This window comes from Nansenia antarctica (genome assembly GCF_963989245.1).
Source record: "Nansenia antarctica genome assembly, chromosome: 14".
NCBI classification, from domain to species: Eukaryota; Metazoa; Chordata; class Actinopteri; order Argentiniformes; family Microstomatidae; genus Nansenia; species Nansenia antarctica.
Window position 1 is genome coordinate 31,627,157 of NC_137684.1, and position 13,804 is coordinate 31,640,960.

At 45.1% G+C, this 13,804-nt stretch overlaps 2 protein-coding genes across 2 annotated transcripts in view; both read left to right on the top strand.

Annotated features, from left to right (window-relative positions):
* The window catches only part of LOC308170072 (ankyrin repeat and SOCS box protein 15-like), a gene marked incomplete at both ends in the record, with an annotated part of 7,056 nt that extends 1,890 nt beyond the window's left edge, over nt 1-5,166 (top strand). The window contains 6 exons of the mRNA XM_080544804.1: nt 39-203; nt 760-1,009; nt 2,849-3,016; nt 3,651-4,191; nt 4,465-4,618; nt 4,991-5,166. Coding sequence (XP_080400930.1) covers nt 39-203; nt 760-1,009; nt 2,849-3,016; nt 3,651-4,191; nt 4,465-4,618; nt 4,991-5,166 — 1,454 coding nt within the window. The remainder of the gene's footprint in view (nt 1-38; nt 204-759; nt 1,010-2,848; nt 3,017-3,650; nt 4,192-4,464; nt 4,619-4,990) is intronic.
* Nucleotides 5,167-6,863: 1,697 nt separating this feature from the next.
* On the top strand, nt 6,864-12,566 carry asb15a (ankyrin repeat and SOCS box containing 15a; the record flags this gene model as incomplete). The annotated part of the gene is made up of 9 exons (XM_080544805.1): nt 6,864-6,967; nt 7,066-7,103; nt 7,783-7,914; nt 8,306-8,470; nt 9,290-9,535; nt 9,844-10,015; nt 10,420-10,966; nt 11,705-11,858; nt 12,421-12,566. The coding sequence occupies 9 exons, from the start codon at nt 6,864-6,866 to the stop codon at nt 12,564-12,566; spliced, it is 1,704 nt and encodes a 567-aa protein (XP_080400931.1).
* Nucleotides 12,567-13,804: the final 1,238 nt, after the last annotated feature.

The window sequence follows — 13,804 nt, forward strand, 5'->3', positions numbered from 1 at the left end:
ACGTGTTGTGTCCCCTGTGACCCTGGCGTGTTGGGCAGTGGCCTCACACGGGCTGGCGGTGGAGGAGAGGACGACCACGGGCGGAGAGACACCGCTGACGCTGGCAGCCAACGCCGGCCTGGTGGAGAACGTGAAGACTCTGCTGGACCACGGGGCGTCTCCTCACAACACCAACACCAAGAACCAGTCCCCGCTGCTGCTGGGTAACGTGGCCTGATCACATGTGGTTTACCATGACAAAGTCACCAAGCCACCTTAAAATCAATAGGCACAACATTGTTACATCTCATATATCCATACATCTCATTTGTCCATAGCAGGATAGAGGAAGTTGATTCTCAGCTTCCTGAAATTAAAAGATACCCAGTAAACAGAGAGTCCAAAAGACGTCCTCAGGGAAGCCGGAATGTGGGTTCAGATGACGTCTTTCTAGGACGTCCAGATGACGTCTTTCTAGGACATCCAGATGACGTCTTTCTAGGATGTCTTATGGATTACAGAATAACAGTCCTAAAGACGTCATCTGGACGTCCTAGAAAGACGTCATCTGAACCCACATTCTGGCTTCCCTGAGGACGTCTGTTGGACTCTTTGTTTACTGGGTAGGCTAGTGCTAATCAACAAATGTTGATTACTAACGTTTTCTTAAGATTGTTGATGAACCGAGACATTTCCTGAAACCAACAAATTATACAAACGTAGGCTACATAGATATTCTTCAAATAATAATCAATGAGATGTGTTATCTCTGTGTTGAAGCCGTCAGGGCTGGGTCTTATGAGATGGTGTACGTGCTGATCGCCCGCGGGGCCTTGGTGGAACAGGTGTGTCTGAAGAAGTGGACCGCCGTGCACGAGGCGGCGCGGGTGGGCGGGGTCGAGGTGATGATGCTTCTGCTGCGGCACGGAGGACGGGCCAATCAGAACGACCACCAGGGCGTGACGCCGCTGGGCATAGCGGCAGAGTGCGGACACCTCCACATCCTAGAGATCCTCCTTCACTACGGTACGTAACAGAGAGAGTTCTGGGTGATAATAACCCAGTAAACAAAGAGTCCAAAAGACGTCCTCAGGGAAGCCGGAATGTGGGTTCAGATGACGTCTTTCTAGGACGTCCAGATGACGTCTTTAGGACGTCTTATGGACTACAGAAGATTCTTATGGACTACAGAACGATTCTGTAGTCCATAAGACATCCTAGAAAGACGTCATCTGAACCCACATTCCGGCTTCCCTGAGGACGTCTTTTGGACTCTTTGTTCACTGGGAATGAGGCGAATAATCAGCTAGTGCTCATGTTTATTTAGCGTGGCATGTGGAAAGCAAATTCAAGATGAGTAGAGGAAACTGAATCGATGCTGACTTTTGTCACGTTTTGATCACAGTAGCTAACTGACTTACACCGCTGACTGTGTGACTGTTGGATTTTTAATTGACAACTAAAGTTATTAGTTTAATATGAGGGGTTCACACGGAGGGGTTACAGGGAAGTTATTTCACTCGTCAATTTCTGATGAGTTTTATAATAGAATCTCTGCGCTATAATCCAGTTACAGGACTTTAAACCAAGGAAGATTACAACAATATCCTTGCTGTAAACTAAAGCATAATCCATCTGGCTAACAACAGTTTAACTACACTGAACACAAATATAAACGCAACACGTTTGTAGTGAGCACTCCTTTGCTGAGATAATCCATCCACCTGACAGGTGTGGCATATCCAGATGCTGATTAAACAGCACGCTCCCTCACAACGTGTGACATCTGTGGCATTGTGCTGTGTGATAAAACTGCACATGTTAGAGTGGCCTTTTACTGTGACCAGCCTAAGGCACATCTGTGCAATAATCATGCAGTCTAATCAGCATCTGGATATGCCACACCTGTCAGCTGGATGGATTATCTCGGCGAGGGAGAAGACTAGGACACTAACACAGATTTAAACACATTTGTGAAAAACAATCTGAGAGAAATGGGCCTTTTGTGTACATAGAAATAAGTCTTAGGTCTTTGATTTCAACTCAGGAGCAAAAACAAAAGTGTTGGGTTTATATTTTTGTTCCGTGTAGAGGGGTTTAACCACAAGGGGTTAAATTCAGATGAGGTGACACTAATTTGTGACATTTGTGACCTGCTGTGATAGACAGCTGTAAACTTTGCTCTAAACCTTTGAAAACCGCCAGTTGTGGACTACACTTACAGTATATAGCGCCTTTATCCAAAGCGCTTTACAACGGCCTCTCATTCAACCATTCACACACACATTCACACACCAATGGCGGCCAAGCTACCATGCAAGGCGCCGGCCCGCTCACTGGGAGCAATTTGGGGTTCAGTGTCTTGCCCAAGGACACTTCGACATGTGGCTAGCCGGGGTTCGAACCTCCTATCTGCCAACCTTGCGATCATTAGACGGCGGCTCTACCTCCTGAGACACAGCCTCTACCTCCTGAGACACAACCTCTACCTCCTGAGACACAGCCTCTACCTCCTGAGACACAGCCTCTACCTCCACCAGCCTCTACCTCCTGAGACACAGCCTCTACCTCCACCAGCCTCTACCTCCTGAGACACAGCCTCTACCTCCACCAGCCTCTACCCCCTGAGACACAGCCTCTACCTCCTGAGACACAGCCTCTACCTCCTGAGACACAGCCTCTACCTCCTGAGACACAGCCTCTACCTCCTGAGACACAGCCTCTACCTCCTGAGACACAGCCTCTACCCCCTGAGACACAGCCTCTACCTCCTGAGACACAGCCTCTACCTCCTGAGACACAGCCTCTACCTCCTGAAACACAGCCCAACCCAGTTGTGTTGTGATGTTGTGTTTGTGTTAACAGGCAGCAGGGTGAACGCCCAGGCCTTTAACGGGGAGAGCGTCCTGACAGACGCGGCGGGCTCAGGGAACCCTGCCTGCATCCATCTGCTCTTAAAGAACGGAGCCGACCCGAACCTAGCCAGCGTGTCTGGCCTCCTCCCCATCCACAAGGCCGCCCTGGAGGGCCACTATGAGTGAGTACGCTGCACACCTGCTGCAGAACACCTGGTTTAATTCAATTAAATTCAATTCAACTTTATTGGCCATGTGCAGTGCACTAGGAACATGACTTGGTATTCTCCACGCTAAACAAGCTACAGTACATACAACAACAAGACCACAACACAACAATACTCAAGACACACAATGTATACAGTACCAATATAAGTGAATAAATATACTGTACAACTTAGTGCAAGAACATGTTATGTGCAAGGTGCAATGATCAGGAGTTATTGAGGAGGGCTGTGGCTTTGGGGAAGAAACTGTTCAAGTGGAGATAAGGAGATTCACATTGACAGTCATTTAGGGGATGCTCTTATCCAGAGCTATGTACAATAAGAACTGGGTCTAAAGTCAGTGAAACATCTATACAATCATCGCAAGTTGAGACACAACCCCTCAACATGTCCCCCAAGCAGGGGAATCAGAGAGGACGCAATTGTCTGAGACGAATGTTTAGGGTTGTTTACTGAACAGGACTCTAGAGTCTCCACTAGGTCACATCCTGACAACAAACTGGTCAAACACACCTAGCGAAACTGATTTGTTTGCCTGTTTTTTTGTATGACTTCCAAAACACCTTTTCTCCTCTTTCTCGCCCCACAGCGCTTTGAACATCCTGATCCCCCTCACCACCAGGAAGGCCCTCAAACTGGCCGGCCAGAGTCCGGTCCACTCTGCGGTGGAGGGCGGTCACTGTGAGTGTCTGAAGCTGCTCATGGCCAACGGCTACGACGTGAACTCCCTTCTCTCTGCACGCAAATCTGAGAACTATATGGACATGAGGAGAAGCGCGCTGTACTTTGCCGTCTCCAACGGGGACGTGACCTGCACCGAGACTCTCCTGGCCGCCAGGGCCAAGCCTGACCTGGACCCCCTGCGCTGCCTCCTAGTGGCGGTGAGGGCTGGGAGGTACGAGATCGTGAGGCAGCTCCTGGACAGACAGGCGGACGTCAACTGTTACTTCACGGCGGTCAGCGACACGGTGTTCCCCACGGCGCTGCAGTACTGCCTGAAGGACGAGGTGATGATGCGGCTGTTGCTAAACAACGGCTACGACACGGAGAGATGCTTCTCTTGTGACCATGACGACGACGGTTCGAGTACGAGCTGTGCGGCGGAGAAAGACCAGGAGAAGAAGATTCCTGTGAGTTTTCTTTCAACCTTTTTTATGCTTGTTAATAGTTGATGTCATGGTTACCAATTGGGGAGGGCATTCCAGAGGGAAGAATAGTCCAAGCACAGAACAAGATGTCACCACTGCAGCTTGTTCTATAAAGTCGTTTCTTTCCTTCACACATTTCAACAGTATTCCTGCACTATTAATGTTAACTCATCATACCGTCTGTGAACCACTAGCATTGACTGCTTAAAAAATACAGATAAAATACCAACGTTAACCTTCTTTTCTGTTGTGTAGTTCTGTGAGTTCATGAGCCTGTGCTGCCTCATGCACCTGTCGGGCAGCGTGGTGCAGATCCTGCTGGACTACGTCGGCCACGTCCACATCTGCCCAAAGTTCAAACTGATTCTGGAGAGACAGAAAGAATGGGCCGACATCTGTGACATCCTGGGTAAGTTTCTACAAAGACAGTGAACAGAGAACGGATTATCATGACGTTAGAATTAGAAGGTTCCATCTCCATTTTTGTCAAAATTGAGTTTTTTACATAATCTGATCCATTAGGTGTTTATTAATGCCTGTGTGGTGTTATTTTTAAAATGTTGAAAATGTTGAGTTAGTAATTCCTAAAATACAAAGGTTCCATCTCACAAAACATAATGGAATGTAAAAACGTTGACGCTCAATATCTCTGAACTACCCTAAACGGAGATAGAACCTTATCATTCTAAACTCACGATATGTGCCCAGATCCATTCATCATTATTACATGTCATTTACATTCATCTATTTTCTGTGTGTATTTCTCTCCTGGTTAACCCAGGGAACCCTCGGTCACTGAAGCACATGTGCAGACTGGAGATCAGGAAGAGGATGACCTTGAGGAGGTTGAGTGACCCCAGGGTCATGACCACTGACCTCATCCCACCCAGACTAAAGAACTACCTGTTGTACAGGGAGCTGGACCTGTATGGCCAGAACGCTGACATGATTATGTAAGGAGATGGAATGGCTGCTCTCAGAAGATAACAGAGAAGGCTATGGATTGGCCATCCTGCCACCATAACGACCCTGCGTATTGTCCGTTTGTGTTTTGAAGTGCTGAGCATGATGTACATTTCTGATTCTTTTTACGTTGTATTTTTTTTACATGTTAGAGCTTTGATATAACTTGTCCTGTCTCTCTTTAAGTAACATCCTAGAGTAATGGAAGAAGCTGAAAGTAATTTTATTTTTATTTTTTTAAAGAAAAGCATGAATGTTTAATAATGTCTCTGAAAGAATTGAAGACTGAATTGACGCTGCAGCCTATGATAGCTTTCAGAATGATCCTGCTCTGATTCAGCACTGAAGATTGTATTATGGATGATGTAAAATAAATAAAACCTTTAATCATCTTTGTGTCTCAAAAAAGAAAAAGAGATACCCTGGAACCAGTTTTATGGTGAATGCAGGTTTGACTTGTTAGCATTAGCCTTTATCTGAGGAACATGGATTCTCACTGGACACAATCTCTAAGACAAACTGACAAACGGTTAAATAAATATGATATAACACAGCGTGTGTCATTACCTTTGTCATTAGCAATGGAAAACAAGCTTACATGTGAGACTGCACAACATTTGGATGCTGTTGTACGGTCTGCATGCTAAATACAGGGCTTCAACCAGAACAGGTGTGACCTAAAAATAGTGAGTGAGTGAGCGTGTGTGTGTGTGTGTGTGTGTGTGTGTGTGTGTGTGTGTGTGTGTGTGTGTGTGTGCGGGGCCGGGGGTTTGAGAGGGGACTCGGTTCTGACATGGTAAACAAACTTGCTAATCTCCCTGGCCTGGCTGTGTACCACCGTGACTTAAACAGAACCAGAACTCACAGGTGAGAAATGAATGAACAATATCGACTGCTGCCTGGTTGTTAATATGCACACGTATCTAATAAAACGGGACTTCATGTTTTGATGTTTGTAGAGAGAAGTGTTTAGTTTACACAGTACATTTACTAGACAAACGTCTGGAGCGTAGAGCTCAGCAGCAGTGGTCTAGTCTAGTGTTTTCTAGTGAGTATATTGTGATTTTTCCTTCCCAGCCTCATATCGTTAATTTCGGAACGCCATAAAAATAAATCTGCGCTCCCTGTCTAACGTTATATATATATCTAACATTACATGTTATAAGGCTGGTCTGTGCATGATAGTGCTGCATTTTGACACATTTCATGTCGCATTTCCCCCTGTTGATGGTATATGATGCTATAGTCAGTCCCAAGTGCTTCGTAACACAGACGGGGTGAATTTTATGAATAATAATTAAATAATTAATAATTTTGCCATTTAGCAGACGCTTTTATCCAAAGCGACTTACAATTACGAATTACAGGGACATTCCCCCTAGAGTAACTGAGGGCTAAGTGCCTTACCCAAGGGCACACTAGTAGTGGTGTGGCTTCAGGCGGGATTTGAACTCACAACCTTCCGATCACAAGTCCAACTCACTATCCACTAGACCACCACTACCCCCCATGAATGAAAGTGTGAAGGTTCTGTCACAAAACGCTGTTACGTATCCTCGCACATTTTTAAGTGGGTATATGGAAATCCTTGGCCTTTCCTAGTGGGTATGGGTATACGGCCTAGTCCTGCGTATCACCTAGACTACACCACTGCAGGCCTCATGCTTACGTTTATGTCTCCTATGAAAGCCATGGATCCTACTGACGACATGGACGAGGATGGACTTCTAGACTATTCTATTCAGATGAGCATTCAGGAGTCATGCCAGAAACACTTTGTATCGCCTGCACAGAGGTAGAGCATGACCATAATCCTACTACTGACATTGTACTTTTCACAGAATTTGGCTTTTTTTGAAAATGATTTGGATTATCTCTCATTGTCATTCTCAGCAAGGAATATGTGATGATCCTGGACGCCATTAAGCATGGTAATATGAACTATAACATGTCAAATTAATGAGGTCGTTTTGTTACATGAATTCCCATTTAGTGTCTCCTGTGTGTACAGTATGAGGTACAAGGACTAGCTTGATATCAAGTAGCCTATACATGTATATATATATATATATATGTTACGGTACATGTGGGAATACGGTACATGTGGGAAAACTAGGGTTAGGGTTAGGTGCTAGGGTGCTACGGTTAGGGTTAGGGGTAGGGGTAGGGTTAGACATGCCAGCTTGTACCAAGTCGACGTAGCACCTAACCCTAGTTTTCCCACATGTACCGTAACATATACAGTATACACATCAACCTGTGTTCTGACATTCCATACATGAATCAGAGACCCAGACAGACAGAAGTGTCTGCATATCCTTGAGTGATATTTACATTTGAACATTGATAACGCAAAACGGTTTTAAATATTCAAACATTTAAAATCTAATTCTATCACTAGTACACAGCGGTCCCACGCTAACCACTTAAAAAATAAGCAAAACATAAATAAAATGTAAAAATAGCATCAGAAAGCTGTTTAGTGTAGACACTGAATCCTGCCCAGTCTGATTTCATACAGGTGAATACATAACACAATATGTCAACATAGGTGACCTGTAGCTGACCTTTCACCCCCGTGACATGTCCTCATCCTGCCCCCCCCACCAGGGGACGTACCAGCGCTCCAGGAGCTGTGTGGATACCCATCATGCTTCAGTGAGGCGGACGACCGGGGCTGCTACCCTCTACACAAGGCCGTGGTCCAGCCACTGGTGCCGGTGCTACACATGGTTCTTTATGGTAAGAGCAGCAAGCAATCATATGAGATCCAACTCACAAGGGCTACAGTACATATCACATATTATTATGTTGTCTTGGAAGTGACTACTTTATGACTAGAATTCGAAAGGTTTTTTGTCAAAATTGAGTTTTTTACATAATCTGATCCATTAGGTGTTTATTAATGCCTGTGTGGTGTTATTTTTAAAATGTTGACATTTTTTTGTTAGTAATTCATAAAATACAAAGGTTCCATCTCACAAAACATAATGGAATGTAAAAACTTTGACGCTCAATATCTCTGAACTGCCCTAAACGGAGATAGAACCTTATAATTCTAAACTCACGATTTGTTTCTGTGGAAAGGAGATGGACGCTTGTTAATCCAAGTTGAAGATGTTGTGTCTGACAGCTTCTTTCAGGTGTTCAGTGTCTATGGAGCAGAAGACGAGGCAGGGAGAGACCCTGCTGACGCTGGCTGTCAGAGCAGGTCTGCTGGAGAACCTGAAGATGCTGCTGGAATACGGAGCTTCTCCTCACAACACCAACAACAAGAATGAATCACCTCTGCTGCTAGGTAACACTGTCCCTCTACTGGTCTAGGATCATCCCATTCCATTATAGAGGCTAATGTGCGAGGGTCAGTCCAGAAATGTAAGTTGAAGAGAGGTTGGGTATTCCAGCAAGACAATGACCCGAAGCATACCTCAAAACCAACCATGAAGTACCTCCACAAAAGACGGATGAAGGTTTTGGAATGGCCATCACAGTCCCCAGACTTGAATATTATTGAAAATCTGGAGAGATGTCAAACATGAATATTAGATAGAGATCTTAAACAAGAATATTTCTGAGCTAGAGGTGTTCTGCCAGGAAGAATGGGGGAAATCTCCCAAAACAAGAAGTGAAAGACTCTTAGCTGGCTACAGGAAGTGTTTGCAAGCTGTTATAGTTGCCTGAGGAGGAGTTACAAAGTACTAGCTGACAGCTGACAGTTTGCACCTTTATCCTTGTTTTATTATTTTGAAACTGTAACATTGTACCATTTAGAGGTTAGGTTTGCTTCTTTTCACTTAGATATTAATTGTAAAAGGTATTTTGACTAGGGGTGCCCACATTTTTCCACCCCACTGTAAGGATAAGGATAACGGTTAAGGTTAAGGTGATGGGTACTGTTGTCCCAAGGATCCCACTTAGCCACTACCAACAACAAGCCTTGTTTCTGAAGGGTAAAGATTCAGAAGGAACACCAGGACAGGCCAAGAGTAAAGCCTCTAGAGCTAAGCTAAATCAAACCCCTGGCTAAGAGAAACCTACTGGTGAAATTTTCTCTCTCTACATGCAAATTATATAAACGTTCTACTATTCTGCAACTTCTCTCATTCATTTCCTGCAGCTGTCAGATCTGGGTCCTACGACATGGCGTCTGCCCTGGTCAGCAGAGGGGCTGCGGTGGAGCAGCTCTGTCTGAAGCGGTGGACAGCCATGCACGAGGCGGCCATGCGGGGCTGCAGCGATGTCATGGAGCTGCTGGTGGCCCACGGCGGCCAGGTGGAGCAGACGGACCAACACGGCGTGACGGCGCTGGGCATCGCAGCAGAGTTCGCCCACTCAGGAGTTCTGGAGATCCTCATTCGCAACGGTTTGTCTTCATTCCCAGTAAACAAAGAGTCCAAAAGACGTCCTCAGGGAAGACGGAATGTGGGTTCAGATGACGTCTTTCTAGGACGTCCAGATGACATCTTTAGGACGTCTTATGTACTACAGAAGATTCTTATGGACTACAGAAGACGATCTGTAGTCCATAAGACGTCCTAAAGACGTCATCTGGACTTCCTAGAAAGACGTCATCTGGACGTCATAGAAAGACGTCATCTGAACCCACATTCCGGCTTCCCTGAGGACGTCTTTTGGACTCTTTGTTTACTGGGTTCCCCTCCCAACCACTAGGTGGCGATGTGAACGCACAGGCGCCCAACGGAGACAGTGTGCTGTACGATGCTGCAGGATCTGGGAACCCAGACTGTATAGATCTCCTCCTGCAGCATGGAGCCAACCCCAACATCCCCAGTCTGTCCTGCCAGCTGCCTCTCCATCGAGCAGCATACGGCGGCCATTACCAGTGAGTATACACAGCCTGATCCTGTCATGGTGGGAGTGATGTAAAGTGATAGTTTACACAAACTTTCACAATTCCTTTACCCTAAATTTCCCTCTAGTTGGGAACAGAATGTCAGTCCAAAATATCCAGTATTTGTGATGTAAAGCTCAAAGTGGTTAATGGTAATGGACTGCACTTATATAGCTATGCCTTTATCCAAAGCGCTTTACAACGGCCTCTCTTTCACCTGTTCACACACACATTCACACACCAATGGCGGCAAGCTACCATGCAAGGTGCCGGCCCGCTCACTGGGAGCAATTACTCCTGCGCCACAGCCGCCCCAAAGTGGTTAAGATGTAGCCTATTTGTGTTTCTTATGAAAACCACCTGAGCACTGAACTAAGTTTACTTTTCTCCATCAGGGCGTTGAGAATCTTAATTCCCATCACCACCAGAAGGGCGATCAGGTTGTCAGGCCAGAGTCCAGTTCACTCTGCAGCCGACGGAGGACACGTACCCTGCCTGGAGCTGCTCTTTGAGAAGGGCTTTGATGTCAACGCTCTGCTAGACTCTCACATCTCAGAGAACTACGGAGACATGAGGAGAAGCGCGCTGTACTTTGCCGTCTCCAACGGGGACGTGACCTGCACTGAGATGCTGCTGAACGCCGGGGCCCAGCCTGACCTGGACCCGCTGCGCTGCCTCCTAGTGGCGGTGAGGGCTGGGAGGTACGAGATCGTGAGGCAGCTCCTGGACAGACAGGCGGACGTCAACTGTTACTTCACGGCCGTCAGCGACACGGTGTTCCCCACGGCGCTGCAGTACTGTCTGAAGGACGAGGTGATGATGCGGCTGTTGCTAAACAACGGCTACGACGCAGAGAGATGTTTCTCTTGTAACCACGACGACTGGGATGACTTCAGTGACCAGTGGCATTCGGATTCGGATCACCACGATGAAAAAGTACCTGTGAGTTCTGTTTCACTGATGTGGTGTAATGTAGTGTTATCACAGGGCTAGTAGTAATGTAGTGTTATCATGTATTAGTTAAAGGTGTTTTCTAATAGCTCCGTATGTTTTCTAAGTATGTTCATATCCATGTAAACAAACAAAACATAAAGGTACGTAAAGGGCCGTGCTCGACCATGACACCAGATGTTTAAAGCGCATTATCAGGGCCAAAACAACTTTCCACTGAATGTTCTTTGTCACGCACAAATGACGAACTTGTCTAACTCAACAGTCAAACTGGGTTGAATTAATTAAATGAAACATAATTTATTAATTTGAAACACTTCTGTCCAGAGACAGTCTACAGTATTGTCGATTACCAACCACATCAGACAAGCCAACACCCTCCCAACATTTAAACAGGCCCTCAAAACCCACCTCTTCAAGCTCGCCTTCACCAGTTAACCCTCTCCCCCTCCCCTTCCCATGTGTCCCCAGCACTACCTTCATTAGGCCCCTATACTTTCTTCTATTTACCTTTTTGTTTCTTTTTATTATTACTACTCGATCTTTTCAGTTTGTGAAGCGTCTTTGAGTGTCTAGAAAAGCGCTATATAAGTCTAATGTATTATTATTATTATTATTATTATTATTATTATTATTACTACAGTATGAATGGCTACAACGCCCTCAGAGGCAGTCTACAGTATGATTGGCTGCAACGCCCTCAGGAATCTCTTGTCACCTGTCCTCCAGTTCTGTGATGTCATCAGTGTTTCCTGGCTGGCGCCCCTGGCAGGCAGGACGGTGGAGATCCTCCTGGACTACGTCAGTCACGTGCCTCTGTGTCACAAGATGAGACGCATCCTGGAGAAGCAGGAAGAGTGGCCCCAGATCTGCAGCATATTAGGTAATTCAGTGATAAATCATCTTAGCAAATTCTGAATGTACAGTATTGGATTGGACCATTTTGTATTCTTTTAGCTCTATACTGGATTTGACAATCAAACTATTACTATGAGGTTAAAGTAGAGATTCTCAGATGTAATAATGTTCTCTCTATTCAGATTGGCTTCACCATAAAGTGCTTTGAGTTGCATTTCATGTACGAAAGGCGCTATATAAATAAAGTTTTACTTACTTACATTTAGAAAATACAACCCGTTTTATACATAGTCCCCCTACTTCAAGGCAACAAAAGTATTGGAACATTGTCTAGACTGAAGGATTGTGGTTCATGCAGGTTGTGGTGTTTCATATCAACAGTCACGTGTGCTCAGTCATCAATGAGAACCACAATGTTGTTATTGCATTTGATCAAAATAACATCTATTAGAGAGCATCTAGACATGTTGTCAGATACAGTAGAACATACGAAATTGGAAATCTGGCCATGCTCTGAATGCATTAAAAACTGACCCTCCCCCCACCCCTACCGCTTCTAATCAACATCCTCACTTTCTTTGACCTAGGGAACCCCCGTTCACTGGCACACCTCTGCAGACTGGTGATCAGGAAACGTATGACCCCACAGAGGCTGGGTCACCTCAACACCCTGGACTGTCCCCCCTTCCCACCCAGACTGAGGGACTACCTCATGCACAAGGAGCACGACTGATATGGCAAGATAACAAAGAGTCCAAAAGACGTCCTCAGGGAAGCCGGAATGTGGGTTCATATTACGTCTTTCTAGGACGTCCAGATGACGTCTTTCAGACGTCTTATGGACTACAGAATCGTCTTAAGACGTCCTAAAGACGTCATCTGGACGTCCTAGAAAGACGTCATCTGAACCCACATTCCCACAAGGTATCATTAGAGGTAGAGGGTATCATTTCACCAGGGTGATCGTTATTTAAATACAATTCAGTGACAAACTGAAGAAACTTGAAAATGCGGTCACTGGGATCAAGGGTAAGATTATATTTCATAATTAGAATAATTATATTTTAATAAAATACATAAGTCCATTTCTAATGGGATGCTGTGTTCCATGTTCATCATTATCATTCTTCTTTGTTATAGGCTAGTTGTTGTAACATTAAACATCTACATTTGACATTTTAGGCATTTAGGAGACACCTTTATCCAAAGCACACATGTGTCTAAGTAAGTGAATCATCTATCCGTCAGTCATCGCAAGAAACATGTCCAGGGGCCATTGGCAGTCATAATGGTAGAAGAAGTGGAGGAGATCACAAGTGTCTGGGCCAAGAGTTGTGCTTCTTGTCTGGTGAACGTTTTATAAACTGTCTGTAGTTTGTGGACCTCAGGAACAGAAGACTAGTGGTCACACAGGAAGCAGCTAGCCAGGATCCTAATAAACAATGTCTTTATTTCACAGTTTGGTTAGTTTCAGTTTTTAATGCGTTCAGACTCAGAGCATGGTGATATTTCCAATGTCATATTTTCTACTGTATCTGACAACTGTCTAGATGCTCTCTAATAGATGTTATGTTGATAAAAATGCAATGGACCTATCGCTAAGCCACGCCCCAAAATAGAAATTGTCCAATCATATCACAACAAAAGTCACTACAGGCAGAAAACTCGGACAAACAACTCGCTAATATCTGATGGTGAAAAGCTTCTAGACTAAATATTCTTGTCATCTTTAAAAAAAACATGTCTATTACTTGCTGTGGTAAATCAGAAATCAGAAATTTGCCAACTCCCGCCATTGTAAGTCATTGAATGTCATTCAGTCACTGTCAGTGAGGCGTTGTTTATTTGTTTGTTTGTTTGTTTGTTTGTTTGTTTGTTTGTCCGAGTTTTCAAAGGGGCCGTGGCTTAGCGATAGGTCCATAACAACATTGTGGTTCACATTGATGACTGAGCACATGTGATTGTTGATAT